This window comes from Epinephelus moara, chromosome 16 (assembly GCF_006386435.1).
Source record: "Epinephelus moara isolate mb chromosome 16, YSFRI_EMoa_1.0, whole genome shotgun sequence".
Lineage (NCBI taxonomy): Eukaryota > Metazoa > Chordata > Actinopteri > Perciformes > Serranidae > Epinephelus > Epinephelus moara.
In genome coordinates, this window is record NC_065521.1 from 6,431,578 (window position 1) to 6,449,198 (window position 17,621).

Consider the following 17,621-nt stretch of genomic DNA (forward strand, 5'->3'; position numbering starts at 1 on the left):
GAGAAATTACCACTGGTGGTCTCCTTTGTCTTTTCGGTTTCCTCCTCTACACACTCTCTTCTCCTCTCTCACTTTCTCTTTTTTTTTTGTCCTCTTCTCTCCATCCTAGATGAGTGTAGAGGGTGACGACAAGCGAACTCGTACTCGGTCCAAGGGAATCAGAGGTGAGTGTCATTTCTCTCTGTCATGTCAAGCCCAGTCAACTAAAGGTGCTTCCTTTGCGCGCACACACACACACACACACACACACACACACACACAAAGTCTAATACTCATTCATTCCCCATATGAATAGCAGTTTTTCTCGTTACAGGGTTGATACATTTCGCCATAAACGTCACACCACTAAAACATTGTCAATATACTGACATTCTTAAGTTCATCCGGGATAGTGTTTAATCTGTTTTCATCGGATTCTTTGGTCAGTGCAAGATGAAGCCGCAGCTGTACCAGACACTCGTTTCACCCAAGCATTCAGCTAAACACTAGTAATAATGTTCTCTCAACTGTATTTACATCTGGACCTTCTGCAGTATTATGCAATATGATACAAAGAGTTATAATTACATTATAACTCTTTGTATCAACTTTATTCTCATCTGGGCCTTCTTGCATTACACACACAACCTCCTTAAAGAAAAAACTGTGCAACATGAACCAATGAGCTGCTCTGACTTTTTTTGCATTAACTTTAATTTGTGACTTTTATTATCCCGTTCTGTTTCTACCTCAGAGTTTGTCTTTTTTTTTATTTAGACTTAGTACAAGCCAAGCTTCATTATTTGATGGTTTTATGTACATGGTTTAAGTATGTTGCTTTGCATATTTTGTAAGCAGCTAAACTTATACATATACACACATAATGAGAAAAGTGGTATCAGAAAGACATAGAACACAGACAAGGGAGCACTTTAGATGATTTCTAACTATTTCAGAAACCACCCACTTGTTGTATAATCCATATACAGCTATTTTTGTGACATAAACATAGTGTGCCAGTTTGTGTCTGTGCGTGTTTTTGTCTCTGTACATATGGACATGTGTGTACAGTAAACACAATGTCTATCAGTGTGTGTTTATGTGATTTTTAGTGTGTTGTCCTCATATTTGTGTGTATGTACTGTACATATTGATATGTGTGTGTGTTTCTTCATGTGTTTGTGTGTGTGTGTACAAGTGTGTGTGTGTGTGTTTGGTGTTTAGAAGCGAGACAGCAGAGAAACAGTTCACAGGGCGTTCAGAGCGCAGGAAGGCGTCCAGTCATTCCAACAGCATGATGAAAGACTGAGAAACCGAGATGTTGCACACACACTCGTCAACATTGTGTGTGTGTTAGTGTGTGTATTTTTCTACGCTCTTAGTGTATCTTGATACCCGCGGTCTTTCTGACATGTGATTAATGCATGTGATACCGGAGCTCAAACTGAATTCTCCAGGATGGTATTGTTTTCTCGTTTACTCCAAATGAAAATAGGATATTTCTCCAAACTCATTCTATCGCTCAACTCCCAATCGATGCCTATAGCCAGCTGAGAGCAATGTGTGTGTGTGTGTGTGTGTTGTTTGTGAGCAGAGCTTGATTTATGTTTTGAAGGCAATTACTATAAGTTGTCCCTGAAAGAAGTGCTGTTTTCTACTGATGGAGGCAGTTTTCCTTTTAATTTCATTTTGCCAATTATGATAACTAAAGTGCAACAATTAATCATGTTTTATTGCTGAAGTCTGCATATAATTGTCACTTTTTTCCTGAACAGCACGATGCAATTTGGCTGATTTAGGTTTTCTCCTCTGTGTGAATGCTTTCGCGTTGGCCTTTGTATGTGTGTGTTATTCATACAGCATGTTTGCGCAGGCCAGCGCTTACACTCCTGTTTGTTTTCCGCTCACCTTTGTGAACATGTGTTTGTATGTGTGTATGTTTGCATGTAGATGTGTGTGTGTTTGTATGTGAGCTCATGAGTGTGTAGGTGGTGTTTTTTTTTCTTTCTCTCCTGATCATGCAGTCAGCAGTGTGTAAGCCTCTATGAGGAAGCCTCGTGGGATTCGTATGCATTTGTGATTTATTGATCTGAGTTTCTTTTTAGCAGCAGCGCAGCTTTCTGAGCAGTCGTTCACCTTTGTTCTCCCTCTCTGTGTCTTTCTTCTCCTCCCCCCTTTTTCACTCCCCCTTTCCCTCAGTTCCTATTGAGCTCGTAGGACAAGAGCTGAGGTAAGGAAACACCTTCATCTTTGTGCAAATCCCTTTCATAAAGTTCTTTTATGTGCACCGTAGAGCACCCGCCGGCACTCGTAGACTCACTATCAGTGCCTCTTTAGATGATACAGTATATATATATTTTTTTATTTCTTATCATCAGCACTTCTCAGCTCATGGTCAGTGCCTCCAACAGGCTGCTATTGATTTCTCACAGCCTTTTGCTATTTCCTGCTATGAACACATACAGTAGATGCAATGAAAGGGGCATATGATCTTTTTGCAATCCAATCGAAGGATACAGCATGAGGAGAGGGGATGGTGAGGGGCGGTGTTTTTGTTTTTCTGTTGCTCTACCTTCCTCTTCTCTTCCCCTTTACAACCAAGGCAGCAGCTCTCAGGGCCTCACTTGTCATGAAGCCCATTGTCCTCTCCCCCTTCTAAATTATTTTTTTCATCCTCTCTCATTTTGTCACACTTCACCTCCGAGCATCGATCTGAGCGCAACACTCCAAAAAAAAAAGCCTTTTGGTTTCTGGATTAAGGGGGAAAAAACAGTAGGGAGGGCAGAGTGTGCCTCATTTAAAATGCAAATGCAGCATTTTTTAATAAGTGAAATTAATAATAAGGATAATTGGAGTAATAAAGGGCAATTGCTGGGGGAAGTTAATGAGAATTGAAATGAGCCGTCCTGAGGGGTCATAGCAACCTGAATCAGAGGAGAGGGGGAGAGAGAGCAAGGCCTGATGATGATGACTGGTGAGGAGAGCAGAGCAGGGGAAATTACAGCAGGTCTCGGCTGATCCTTATCGCTCATAGTAACAGGATATAGGCCAGGGTTGATGTACGACATACAATATTATGTTCTCCCCGGCTTGATGCCACCTGCATTCATGCATTATGTGTGTCTGTTGGACGGATGGGGTGGGAGGGATACATATCTTTGTGCATGTGCATTTGTGTGACATGTGTGCTCAGTTTGCATGTCTTTGCTTTGCTTTGTTTATCTTAATTTACTCTGTTTATGGCCCGTGGTTATCATTGCTTCTGCATAGGGACTAAAATGCACCGTGTCTTAAACATAATCTCTAACCTCCATCCATCCCATCCAGCTGCCCCACCCCTGGATGCAATGGCTCTGGCCATATCAGTGGGAGATACTCACGACACAGAAGGTAGGGCAGATTATAAACCCACCCTCTGTCTGTCCTTCTTCTCTGTCTGTCTGTCCTCCTCGTCCTCTCTGCCTCACAGCATCTGCTTTTGTGGCAAATACCACGTGAGAGCTTGATATTTTTAAAGGAATATTTCAACATTATGGGATATACACTTGATTTGCTTTTGTGCCGAGCGTTAGATGATAAGATCAATACCATTCTCAAGTCTGTTTGCTAATTATAAAGGTACACCCAGCAGCCAGTTAGCATAGTTTACTGTAAAAACTGACTCTCTAGCTCTGTCCAGAGGTAACAAAATCCTCCATCTCACATGTTACAGCTCATTTAATCCACACAAAAACCAAAGTGTAAAAATGTGTTTTTATGGGGACTTCTGTACTGGACTATTTCTTGGTCCCTCATCATGTCATGCACAGTTAGGACAAGGCTTCAGGAAGTCACCGCCAGGCTTGCTGTTTCCAGTCTTGATGCTAAGATAAGTTAACCTGCTGCTGGCAATAGCTTCATATTTACCATAACATGAGAATGGCACTGCTTATATCTTTCCCTCAGTGCTGTGCAGTCCAGATTTTTTAGCTTGATTAAAAATGAAATATCACTGCAGTCATGTAAAAAAAAAAAATTTAACGTCAAGGTTGTAGTAAAGAGTAAAGTCAATTCAAGTCAAAAACTTAGACTAAAATAAAGCAGTTAAGAAAAAAAACAGTTTAGATTTTTTGCGGAGCTGCTGCGATTAGATTTGCCTCTTCGCAAAAATAAGTATGGACAGCAGATGTTAAAAACAAGCAGTTCATTCATGTTATATATATATATATATATATATATATGTAGAGAGAGAGAGAGATAATAAAACACCCATAATGTTAAAATGTAAATGTTTAGAGCTTGAGATTAAATAATCAGAGAATAGCTGTTTTTCAGATCGCCCAAAAACCTCGAAATCTAAACCAAAGTAATAAAGTGTTCAATGGACAGCAGTGAAATGTGATTTCTTCAGGTTTTATTCAAGCTTAATTCTCCCTCCCTCCTCGTCCGCGTCACTTGCCCTCAGAGACCTTGTGAGACTCGGGGCAGCTCACTGGCTTGTGACTCCTCTTTATTGAGGGGCAGATATTAGCTATCTGTTTACATGTGTATTCGTTCGGAAGGCAATTTCAGATGCACTTTGTTTATAGATCGTCCCTCAATCTCCCTCGGCATCTCCCAGGTGAGAGTAAGAGGGAGTTTATTGGATTTCACCCTCCACTGCCTCGCCTGCCCGCCTCCCCGTACAAGTTGTTCATTAAACGTTCCAGTCAATTGGCTGAGATTGGTTGTGATTTCTGAGTGAGCCGGCATGGCGCCCCCCTAGGCCATGTGTTGACTTACGCTCTTTGCTGAAAGAACCACTCCATCCTTCTTCATGTCAAAACGCACAAACACCCTCCATCATGCTGCTTAAAGTCACTCATGGACATGATGAGGTGCATGAGGTTTTATTAGGTAAGTGTGTTTGTGACTTGTGATTACAACCCTGTTTGCTATTCATGATCTTTCTTTCTCCATCTCTGTCTTTCTTTTCTTGCATTAGCATTCTGGGATGCCCCATAGCCAGAAAGCGCCGTCTAGAGGAAGCAGAGGCTGAGCAGGAGCAAGAGCAGGAAACAGAGCGACCTGCCTCCAAGAGGAAGTCCCACCCCCTGAAACTGGCCCTGGATGAGGGCTTCAGTGCAGAGAGCGATGCCAGCAGTGAGGCTGAGGGTGACGTAGAGAAAGACGGAGAGAAAGCAGGAGAGACCAAGGAGGTGGAGGAGGAGGAGGCGGAGGATGAAGCGAGGGAGGCAGCTGTAGAGGAGGAGACAGAGGAGGTGACAGAGGAGGTGACAGAGTACCTGACGCAGGATGGACAGACAAATGGACAGGAGGAGATAATACAGATGGAGGAGGAAGAGGGAAGGGAAGAAGAAGAAGAAGAGACATATCAGAAGGAGGAGAACACACTTGTAGCTGATGAAGGTAAGCTTCCCCTGCTTTAGACAAGCAGTCATCTTTGCCTCTTCTTCACTGGTGAAAAAAGGTCTATTACAACTAAATTCACACAAGATAGATACAAAAAATAAGAAAGAGATAAGAAGATATACTTTATAAATCCCTGTGAGGAAATACTTTTTTTCCCACTTGCTGTTATTTTTACACATTACACACTAACACACACACACACATTCACACACACACACACACGCACACAGATCCGAACACAAACAGTATGCATGCATCAATGGAGAGATGTCAGAGCGAAGGGACTGCCCATAAAAAGGCGCCCAGAGCAGTTGGGGGTCAGTACTTTGCTCAAGGGCACCTTTGTAGTGCTAGGAAGCGAACTGGCACCCCTCCAGCTACCAGTCCACACTCCGCACTTGGTATGTACGTGGACCTGAGCGAGCGACCCCTTCAGTTCCCAAGCCAAGTCTGGGCGGACTAAATTACTTCTGTCAAAGACTGGTCAAATATTGAAGCAGCAGGGACAGAAACATCCTGATTATAAGTCTCTTGTATGGTTCAAGCTCCAAAAATACTAAATTCTACATTTCCCATAATGCAACTTAATACTGTCTCTCATTACATCCCTGCTTCTGAAATGCCCAGTTAACTCGATAACGTAACTATGACATCATCAGGGTATTCTTTCGCTTTCTCTTTCTTTTCTTCTTTTTCTGTTTTTTTTTTTTTTTTCAAATGTTTTTGGAAAGCTCCTCCTGAGAAAAACAACTGTTTTTAAGTGGTAAATTCAAAACGCATTATTTACAGTTCTTTGTTTAAAGAGGACCTGTTGTGCTTTTCCTTATTTTATGTCATATATACATATAATGCCAACTCCGATGTTGTTCGGATCATATTCCTGCTGGAACATGTCCTGTTACAGTCATACAGTCATGTTTTTCAGGCATTCAGCATATGAGCATGTTTCAGTAGAAACCCAAATTACAACTCTGAACATAATAGGTCCCCTTTAAGGTTTCCTTCGATCAACAGTTAGGATTAATTTTAATCTTAACCTTTATTGTGTATGTCTTAACTTGTGAAACTCTTTGTTGGTGGTATACAATTTATAAATGAGAGTCTCTTTATAAATTATTTATAAATGAGTGTGACATCATTTACAGTTAGCATTTAGAGAGTGTTCACTAACATAGCCAAGTGTTTGCTGGATGTTGTAGTAAAGAAAATAATTGAAATCATTGAGAAGTGCCACTACAAAAGATGCAAAAAAGTCCCTACACTGGTCTCCAATATTACAGGAGATAAGTTGCCATTCCTCCTAATGAGCAGTAGGGGACTTTGTGAGTGAGTTTTTTTCTGCCTGTACAGGCTGCTTTACATGGACACACTCTGTCACGGCAGGTGCTTTTACTTCACAGTGAATGACTTAGCAGGCAGAAAGGTGACGCCAGTGATGATAAAGACATTGCTGACAATAGCTTTCGCTCACTGCATGACTCACTTTTTCCTCTGTGTCACAGCTCTGACCTCTTCATCTCTGTTTCCACAGAAGAGGAGTGTGTAATCATCGAGCCTGAGCTTGGAGCAGCGCCACCTGCAACCGAGGAGTGTCAGTCTCCCTCCCAGAGTGCAGAAGAGGTGGCCAACTCTCTCCTCCACCTCGGCCGAGTCTCCAACAGCACTGCTCCAACTGTGGCCCCTCAGCTGCCCGTTGCTGTGGAGACTCAGGAGGATGTCACTGTGGCGGCGGAACAGGGTGAAGAAGTAAAGGACGAGCAGAAGGAGGACATGAATGAGGGGGAGGAGGAACAGGAGGAGGTGGCACACAGAGTTCAAACACCGGAAGAGTCATCTGTCCTGCCGAAGGAGGCAGCTGAAGTGGAGGAGGAGGAGTTGGAGGAGTTGGAGGAGAAGGTAGAAGATGAGAAAGGAGAGTGCCCAGATGGGAGCAACAACGTGAGCCAGGAGAACCACCAATATCTGACCGAAGATGTCCACCACGAACAGATCAAAGATGATGATGAGGAGGAGGAGGAGGAGGAGGAGGAGGAGGAAGAGATGGCAGCGCCAGCGCAGCAGGGGCAGGGCACTCTAGCAGAAGAAGAGGAGGATGAGGAGAAAGATGAAGAGGACCACAGGGAGGCAAACCACATTCTGCCCATATCTGATGTGCCAACTGCCATCCGCACCATCACCAGCACCGCAGCAGCTCAGGGAACACATAATAAGGCTGAAGACCACAGGGCCAGTCCTCTGGAGGACTACAACTCACACAGGGCCAGTCCCCTCGAAAACTACAACACCAACAGAGCCAGTCCACTCCACAAATATGATTCTCATAAACCTAGCTCACTTCAAAACTACAAGGCCAGCCCTCCTTTAAGCTACAGCTCCCACAGGGCCAGTCCGCTGGAGGACTACATTTCCAGCCTTAGAGGTGAGAACTATAAAATCCACAAAGCCGTGTCCTCTGCCTCTCCCGACATCATCGAGGTACGATCAGATAGGTCGGAGGAGAGAGACTTTGATGATGTGGATGGGGACGACGAGCGCGATGATGACGACAGCCTGTCACAGCGTTCCACGGTGACGGACGAGTCGGAGATGTTCGACATAACCCGAGGGAACCTGGGCCTGCTGGAGCAAGCCATTGCCCTGAAGGCAGAGCAGGTGAAGCCAGCCGGGCCCAGAGAGCTGCTTCGCGCCCCAGATATCCACCACCAGCGATACTTCACCATGGATGACAGGCCCAAGCACCTGGACGTCATCCGCAAGAGCTACTTCAGCAAAGGTAGGGCAGAGGGAAGGAACAAACAGGGGAGGGCAGAGATACAACATGTACTGAGACATGAAGGTTGCTTGAGGTAGGCAATACATCTGGAACATTTAGTCCGCTTTGTTTATGTATTCTTTTAAAGCTGCGTTAGCATCATATGGCATTGCTGCTACAAGCAGGGTCATCACCTTGATGGTAAATTCAAGGACACTCCAACATCTGAGACTTGATATTTACCTTGTGGAAAATCATATTCAGAGAACATATCAATATGCATTTAGTCACACGTAGACAGCCCGCAAAAATATTTCATAGAGGTGCAGATGGGGACACTAAAAATCTTGGGGTGACATACCAAAACCTAAAGCCATAAGAGAATTTCAGGAATTCACTTATACTGTTCAAGCATATAGGGTAGTTGAAAACTGTGTCAATGTGAGAGTTATGAAATCATATCCTTATATACCTTGGTTTCTTGTTTTACAGTTTATGTTCCTAATTATCTGATGTGCACAGACTAGGCACAGTTAACATTTTAAGTTACACAACAATCCTGTTTTAATATGTTATGTATATGTATATACATGTATTAGAAGATTTATTGTTCATCATATAGGCAGGTTTTCCTTTTTTTCTTAAAAAGACAAAAAATACAGCTTTAATTTAAAGGAGTACATTGATTGTAAATAACAAAACACTTATGGTGAACAGGCTTTCTCATGTTTAAGGGAGACTCGTGTGTGCCCATATGACCCATTTTCATTCTGATGTTTTGAGGTGAGAGTTCAAAGGACCCTTTGAAAAATGGCCACGCCAGTTGTTCCCTTGCCAAAATTTAACCTTACCATAGAGCGTTATTGAGCTCCCTTCCCAACAAGCTGTGTTGACGTGTTTGATACCAATGGATGCCTTAGGTTGTCAGGTTTCACAATATACCATAGATTCACGATAGCTTAAAAAATGTGCCACAGCCTCTTAAACACAGTAATGTCAGCCTCCAGGTATTTTTTGCCAAGGGGGGCCAGTGGAGAGGGCAGCAATTGTACCACCCTTTGGGGCGCCACAGCACGTACATGAGGGTCCAGAAATGTGAAATTCTGGGCTAATACTGATGTTTAAAATAACAATTTGGCAGATACTGATGTCCTTATTTCATTTTTGTTGTTGTTTATGTTGTTTTCTACTCTTTTGTGCCTGGAAAATGAATCTCCATTATAACAAAAATAATGTGAGCTGTTTTAATTCAGCCTTTCTTTACACTATATTTGAATGAGCACAAAGTCAATCATACAAATTTATGAAAGCCATATAACCTTCTTTCACATGAAAAATTTCTAAAACTAAAACTGCTTCAGATCCTTTTTACTAAATAAAATATAAATCATTCAAGTTTCTAAAACTAAGTTTTACAAGATTAAAATTTACCTTCAGGGGAGCACCCAGTAGCCCAGTAAGTACGGAGAGCGCCCCATGTGCAAAGGCAGTGTCCCAGCCACAGTGACTACATCAATTCCAGTCTGCAGCCCTTTCCTGCATGTCGTCCCCCATCTCTCCACCTTTCACGCTTCAAAACAGTACTGTCATTAAAGGCTAACCCCACCCCCAAAATACCTTCATGCAATACTCACTTTCACTGAATACAGCATGAATGCATCATAATGTAACCCAGTGCAATCTGTGTCCGCTGTTAGTTGCAGTCACAGGCTGCTAACAGCTAATGTAAACTAGCTTCCCTCCAGCAGATTTCAACATGGATGTGTTCTTCACAGTTTAGCATTATCAGGAAAACAATAGGCTGCGTCCTCAGATGCGTCAAGAGTGAGTTTACTGTGTCTTTATGTCCCAAAGGCATCCTGTAGAAATTCTCTGGTCATCCCAAACACGTTTTTTATTGTCCTGGGGAAGACAGGAAGTTGTTAGTCTGGAGCCCTGCTTTTTAGCCTGCGCAAAATCGATGTGACACAACAGAAAAACATCGGCTGCTGCCGTTGGTGAATATCTTCCTATGCTAATAGGTCGATGGTAGTCAACAAGGACAAAAGCCGAAACCAATGTGCGGCCAATACATCAGTGCATCCCTACAGAGAACGATGTTGTAAACCAGCACATGTGCTGAATATAATGTTGGGAGCAGAGCATATAAATAAACACAGTGTACCAAATAAACAGCGATGAGTCACCGTTTAGTTCCTCCCTTCTCCACTGTGTTGTGGATGAAGTGGTTCCAGCTGAATAGACTTCCATGAAGAGTGAAGAGGAAGTGCTTACAGAGAGAGGGTGAGAAGGGACAACAGCAAGAGAGGGAGCGTGAGAGAGATGACAACACGCTAGAGAGAGAAAGATGAGAGAGAAAGGAAGAGCGCAGGTTGTTCCACAGTCAGCGCTGGAGTGTTTGTTTACATGCGGCATGTGTTCAGGCCTTGTATTTCACAGTTGGCATGTTGCCCACTTGTCATGCTCCTCGCAGTATAGCAGTAGTGTGATTACATGCCTGGTAGTGCTGCCCTCTCCTTGGCCTCAACTCCCTCCTGTGGTGACATTCCTGTTCTGCTCAACGCTAATTAGGAGATGCATGTCTCGTTAACATTCAATTTGAAGGCCAGTAGAGCATCGCACCATCGTCTTGCTCCTTTTCCCTGTCTCCAGTGCCACCAATAGTGGCTTGCCATACCTCCAGTAGCAGTAGGGAGGAGTAGGCATCTTTAATTATGTGTAAATTAGAGTTGGGTCATTTGTTCCTGTTTTTTTGTTTTGTCCAAGATCTGAACAAGATCCTTGAAAATCAGACAATGTAGCAAAGAGGGGAGAAAATCATCAAAGCGCACAGTAGAAGTAGGTCAACATTGTTCGGGTTAACTTTGAAAAGCTGTAATGTTTCTTTTATTTGTCAGTATTTCATTTCGAAAATCACACAAAACACATTTATACTAATGCATAAAACACCTTTTACGTTTACAGAGATACATAAGACACAAGGAGCGGATACAGATGGTGTCGCTTTTGTACAGCTGTCTGAAATACGTCTAGATTTCATGCTCTGCCAAGCAGACTGTCTGATGGCATTAACCACTTGCTTTTGTCCTCCTTATTCATCCCACCTTCCCCTCTCCTCATATCTCTCCTTCCTTCTCTGTCCCTCTCACCACCCTGCTTCTCCTCTCCTCTCTCCTTTCCTCCTCCTTTCTCCCTCCATCCTCTTCTCTGCCTCTATCCAGAGAGCAGCAGGCCAGAGAAGAGGGAGATCAAGTGTCCCACCCCGGGGTGTGATGGGACAGGTCACGTGACCGGTCTTTACCCCCACCACCGCAGCCTGTCAGGCTGTCCGCACAAGGACAGGATCCCCCCGGAGAGTGAGTGTTCTTCAGCTGCTTAGAGGATGAAAATAAGCACAGAGAAAGGAAAAAGTGACAACAGAGGGCAGTTTGACACTGACAGAAACACACTACCTCTCCTCACAGACAGTGGAGTTAGACATGGAGTATTGTGATATCAAGTTAATCTTGATTTTTAATCTGATCTGATCCGATCTCAGCAGCTGCTAAATATCTCACTTTGATGCTTTTAGTATTACCGGGCTTTTCACTCTTTTCAAACTGCTGCTGGACGATACAGACAACCACATAAAAGCTAAAAGGTAAAAAAAAAAAAAAAGGTTAACAGGCTACCAACATTTTAAATAGATGTTTGGATTTGGTTCACTGACTTGGTTCTCGAAACATATGCAGATAGGAATCTACAGTGTGTTTTTCCTGCCTAGCCCCATCTTTCCATGTGATTGGAAAGATACTTGGTACATACTTATTAGAGGCCATCTTACTGTAGCCATGACTACAGGTCCATTAAATGTCCAGCTCCCTGCTATTCCCTGATTAAGGTTCACCTCATATTCCTGCTGGTATTTATACGAAACTTATTAGGAGGGACAGAGGAGGTCAGAAAAGAAGGAGAGTTTTTCTTGTTGCTGTTAGTGTAGGTGTAGTTTTTGGGAGAGCAGAGAATATTTTTTCTCATTCCAGATTTATTTTTTATTTCAAAATGTATTGCAAAAGAAGAAAAGGTGATTGCTAACTGCATAGAGTTGTCTTCCTTTGCCTTGTGGATTAGCAAGCTGTGGACTTTAACTATTTACAGATGGGGATTCATGCTGTGTACCATGTACCCCGAAAGTCGAAAATCAGAGCTGTGATTGACATCGCACCCAAGCTGACTGCGTTCTAGTACAACAAGTCAGAAAACCAAGATGTTGTTAGCAATACCAGTTCTAGCTAGATGAGATATTGTTAGCATTACCAGTTGATAAATATGCATTAAGTTGTTTTTTTTGTGCATATGAACATTGTAGCAATGTGTCCACAGTTTAGACGGGCCTACTTGGCACAGGCCCAGGGGCCCAAAGTGTCAGGGGGACCTCCTGGCCTTCACCTGCAAAATGTCACTCAGATAAACACATAACACCCAAGAAGGAAGTCAAAAAGACCTCAAAGAGATGCAAAGGAACTGCAAAGAAACACCAAATAACTACAAAAATGGGCAAAACATCCACATAGAGAAACAAAACCATCACAAAGAGACACAGAACCACAAAAAGATACATAATGACTACAAAGAAGCACAAAACCATCACAAAGTCTGTGTGACTTGAATCTGTGTAGGAGAGGTGGTGGGGCCCTTTGCATATCTGTGCCAAGACAGAGGTGCTAATAAACAATAAATCACTATAGCCTTCACCACTGTTAATGCCATCTTGGATTCTGAGATCAGGGTTAGTGAGGTTCCTCCGACTTTCTGAGTTGAAAATCTGACTTCAGGGGGCATTCCAGCTAAAAACGTGCAAAGTTTGACTTTCCAGTGCAAATGGAACGCACCATAACTTTTAACATTTTGCTGTTTGACACACCTTTTTGCAAGGAAATGCGGCCCTTTGATTAGTTGAGTTTGGACAGAAAGCCAGACACGTGACCTCAAACATGAATGGCTATAACATCATCTGATCTAATTCAACTTTATTTGTATCATTTATAATCTTTGGGTGGGGTTAAATATATTCAAGCAGGAGCCACAGAGTTGTTACTTTTTAGTAACGCTTTGTTAAAAAACAAAGTAGCTGGAATATTCAACATTTTGTTATGTTCGCCATAGTCGAGACGAGGAGAAAATATTTATAATTCTGGGGTGTGTCTTTTCTTCTAATAACAGAAAATAAAAAGATTCAACCCTTCTCCCAACCCAAACAATTCGCATACATTCCCTTACACGAAAAGAGTATTTCAAATAGTTTAAATTAGATTGTGGATTTTCTCTGATGCTATGATTGTGTGTGTGTGTGTGTGTGTGTGTGTGTGTGTGTGTGTGTGGTCTTCTCCTCAGTTCTGGCCATGCATGAGAATGTGCTGAAGTGTCCAACACCTGGCTGCACCGGTCAGGGCCATGTTAACAGCAACCGTAACACACATCGCAGGTATTCATACTTACATTACAGTAAAGTCTCTGTGTATAGATCTCTATTTGTGTTTGACTGTGTGTATTTCAGCTGATAAGAGTGTTATGTGCAGGGCATGCATTTCCCTTTGTGTATTTGCAAGCTCATATATTCATATATGCAGGACAGCGAATGTGTCAGTCCACATCAGTGTGATGCAGATTTTACACGGTCAGCAACATGCTCTCCTTTTGATATTCCACTTTTGTCTTCTCCTCGATCCCTGCAGTCTCTCTGGATGCCCCATCGCTGCTGCAGAGAAGCTGTCCAAGAGCCACGACAAGCAGCATCTCTCTCAGCCAGGCAGCGAGCACCTCAAAGGAAGTCCCAACGACAGAGTGTTAAGGTCAGGGATCAAAAAAGTATCCAAATATTTACTTTGGGCATTTGAAGTAGTGCTTTTTGACCTTCTTTTTAAGGCAGAGTATGGAGCCCCAATGCTGACAAGTCAAACAATACAATATTTAATTGTTAATAAATAATTAAAATGGAGTGTAAAAAGAAATATGAAGCTTTTAACTTTAACATTACCTCCAGTAGGTAGATGAAAAAGAGACAGGCTGATCAGTTTTGATGAAACTGATTGGTACTATTGGTACAACAGAAGATACTACTTTTTAATGGCTTCCCCTCAGCAACAACCACAATGGAAATAAGTTTGGGCCCATTCCAATACACCCCTTACACTTACACCTCTGTTTTTGCGCATTTGCATCTAGGGGTAGGTTGTCCCACTTCTTGTTTGGATACAGGTAGGGCAAAGTGTCAGGGCTACAGAGGCATACTCCAAACCGAGAAATTACCTGCAAGATTACTACACAGGCACAGAAAGAAACCCACAAATGTAATTCCTTTGTTAATAAAGATTTAAAAAATTAGGATATTCATCATATTCTTTGAGTTTAATGTTGTTTTAATGTAATATGATCCTTTTCATTATAACAGCATAACAAAAGAAATCACCAGTAACCTTTGCCAAAGCTAACTAGCTAGCAAGCTAACGTTTGTACATGACAGTCCAACATTTTGATTTAATTCCATGTCCAGTCTCCTCATTTGATGGCATATGGCACCCATGATCTAAATGAAGTCCAGCAGCAAAGTTGCTACACTTGTTACTGCTCCTCTAGTATCAGTCAGACTGGCAGGGTAGGAGCTTGGGTTGCTAACATTAGCCTGCAGCCTTCGATCCCGGGTGTGGGAGTCCTTCTGTGCGGAGTCTGCATGTTCTCCCCGTGTCAGCGTGGGTTCTCTCCGGGCACTCCGGCTTCCTCCCACAGTCCAAAGACATGCACATTGGGGATAGGTTAATTAATAACTCTAAATTGTCCGTAGGTGTGAATGTGAGTGTGAATGGTTGTCTGTCTATGTGTCAGCCCTGCCATAGTCTGGCGACCTGTCCAGGGTGTACCTTGCCTCTCGCCCTATGTCAGCTGGGATAGGCTCCAGTCCCCCCGCGACCCTCAAGAGGATGAAGCGGTTAGAAGATGGATGGATGGATGGATGGACATATAAAGAGTTTTTTTTCTTATTTATTAATTGATTTGAGGTTATAGAAAAGTGTAAAGCTTTTTTGAATTTCTTTTTAAACTCAATTTAAATTATTCGATCAATAATATTTCTAATTGATGCATTCAGTCATATTTTGGACTTGTGATAACCCTTAAACGTCTTTTGTTGATTAGTCGGGGCTCCATGGATAAGATGGTGAGTGACAGAACCACTGCACTGTATTCATGCCCACACTGGCCAAAGTGAACCTTTCACCTCCATTAAAGCTCTCTCCTCCAGTCCAAGCCCCGCACAGTTGAGTCTCTCTCAAGGTTAGCTACTTTCCTACTGAGCCACAGAGACAACGCTGACCTTGGTTAATGTGCCCCTCACCAGAGGTAAAGCTGGCCTGTGAATGGCTGAATATAGTGAGAGAGTCTTGAAGCATTCAGTATGGCGGTCCAATCATTACTGTCACCTCAAACACTGAGATCTCTTTATCTTCATTCATCTCCCCAACTGGTCAGGCACCGTGATCACGGCCAGAAGAATGATAATTAACACAAACCAGACACTGGTATTATGCTAAGTCCACGCTCTTCCTCATTGGTATTTTAATTAATAATGCTGCTGATAAGCTAATTATGCAAGTTACAGGGGCATTGCGGGAGGATAGGAAAAATAATTGCTTTCCTTGAGGAAAACCTCATCAGTGGTTGGACAAAGCATAGAGGATTAAAACATAATAAGGCTTGCTTTGTTTTTCCTTCTTAGATTGTTATTAAAATTAGCTTGGTTGTTCTGTTATGTATGGGGCTGAAGAATTCCTCATGCAATCCATGTTCTGATGGAATCCATGTTAAATAAATAAAAAGGGAAAAATCTCCTGTGATCAGTGGTAGAAAGTTTTTAACTGTGCAGAAAATCCTCCTTTTCGACTGCCTCAGATGTGAGCATGTGTTATTGGTGTGCCAGCAGTGTGACTGCAGGCCAGGTCATGTAATGTAGCTTATTAATGGGCATATGGTTGGAGACCAGAAACTGAGATATGGGCTTAAGGAGGAAAAGAAGGGCTGGGCCAAAGGGGGTGGAGGGCTCTGAGCCTCCCTCTTTCACCACTCCTCCTCCTTTCTTCCCTACTCTTCTCTCCTCCTCCTCCTCCTCCACTCTTCTTTCTCTCTTCCCCCGCCCTTCTGCCTCTCCCTGGTCTATCAGTGGATTTACGCCAACAGGTCTGACAAAAGCCCAGGCTCTCCAGGAAAACGAGAGGGCTTAAAGCTCATAAATTCCATGCTGTACAACATGCAAATGTGCCCTCTGCTGATAAGAGAGCTTTTAATCCTGCTGCACTCCTGCTAAGTACACCGTTGCCCCTATCTTTACTCTCTCTATGTCACTCTACCTCCCTCTCTCATTCTCCAGTTCTCTTATTCTTTTTCTTCTCTCTTTATTTGTTTTTTGTGTCAATTGTGTGAGTCTTTATTGCGTCGATGCTTTTTTATATCCCATCTCTCCGTGTCCATTCTATTCTATTCTACTGTCTGCTTTATTTTGTTTTAATCCCCCTCCTGCCTCCCTCGTTACACCCCCTCCACCCAGTCCACCCCCACCTCCAAACCTCCTCACACTCTCCCTTTCCTCCTCACAGGCCCATGTGCTTCGTGAAGCAGCTGGAGGTGCCCCAGTACGGCAGCTACAGGCCCAACATGGCCCCCGCCACGCCTCGCGCCAACCTGGCCAAGGAGCTGGAGAAGTACTCCAAGGTGTCCTTCGATTATGCAAGCTTCGATGCTCAAGTGTTCGGGAAGCGCATGCTTGCTCCAAAGATGCCCACCAGCGAAACCTCACCCAAAGCCTTCAAAAGTAAGAAAGGTTGTATTTATACAAATGACAGAGGCCGGCAAACTGTTTCCTGCTGTTTCCAAAGTTTATAATAAGGCTAATTAGCTGCTGGCTCTTGCTTCATATTTAGCGTACAGACATGATGATGAGTGATTCAAATCTTCGGGTAACTTCAGCATTTCTCAACCTGGACCCTATTTTTCCATGGGTTTGTGTCTAAGTGACTAATGGGAACAACATTTTTTGAAACTGGTCTAGTTTTGAGAGTGAGGGCTGCAGCTGGCAGCCATGCTACAATCGCAATGTAACCAGAAGGGACATTTGTGCATCTGAAATATTTCTCTGCCTTTCACTTGATATGGTCTGTTTGTTATTGTGTCCAAGTCTCACTCAAGGAGGAGTCTTGTTCTGAAATCTTATGAGACATATATTTCGGCTCAAATTATACAATGAGCCATCGAATTCAAAGGCCTCGTCCACATTGAAATCAGGTAAATAATCACCCATGACAATCTTTAAGATAACACTGAGCTACGCTCTCTGTAACGTATCACACTATTCCCTCATTCATGTTACCAGTGTTGTCATCCAATTACATGTGAACAGCGCTAAATAAAAGTATAAATGACCACCAAGACACATTGTGATCCATCACTTGAATCACTTGCCAAGGTGGTCTCA

At 43.0% G+C, this 17,621-nt stretch overlaps 1 protein-coding gene across 9 annotated transcripts in view; it reads left to right on the forward strand.

Annotated features, from left to right (window-relative positions):
• myt1b (myelin transcription factor 1b) overlaps window positions 1-17,621 on the forward strand; it is a 52,881-nt gene that overhangs the window by 17,297 nt on the left and 17,963 nt on the right. For 8 of the 9 annotated variants that reach the window (XM_050064569.1, XM_050064570.1, XM_050064573.1 and 5 more), the window contains exons 3-11: window positions 110-164; window positions 2,179-2,209; window positions 3,307-3,369; window positions 4,943-5,367; window positions 6,902-8,143; window positions 11,344-11,478; window positions 13,496-13,586; window positions 13,837-13,953; window positions 16,747-16,961. In XM_050064569.1, the coding sequence (XP_049920526.1) occupies window positions 110-164; window positions 2,179-2,209; window positions 3,307-3,369; window positions 4,943-5,367; window positions 6,902-8,143; window positions 11,344-11,478; window positions 13,496-13,586; window positions 13,837-13,953; window positions 16,747-16,961 (2,374 nt within the window). The remainder of the gene's footprint in view (window positions 1-109; window positions 165-2,178; window positions 2,210-3,306; window positions 3,370-4,942; window positions 5,368-6,901; window positions 8,144-11,343; window positions 11,479-13,495; window positions 13,587-13,836; window positions 13,954-16,746; window positions 16,962-17,621) is intronic. The other variant, XM_050064571.1, reaches the window with a different exon arrangement.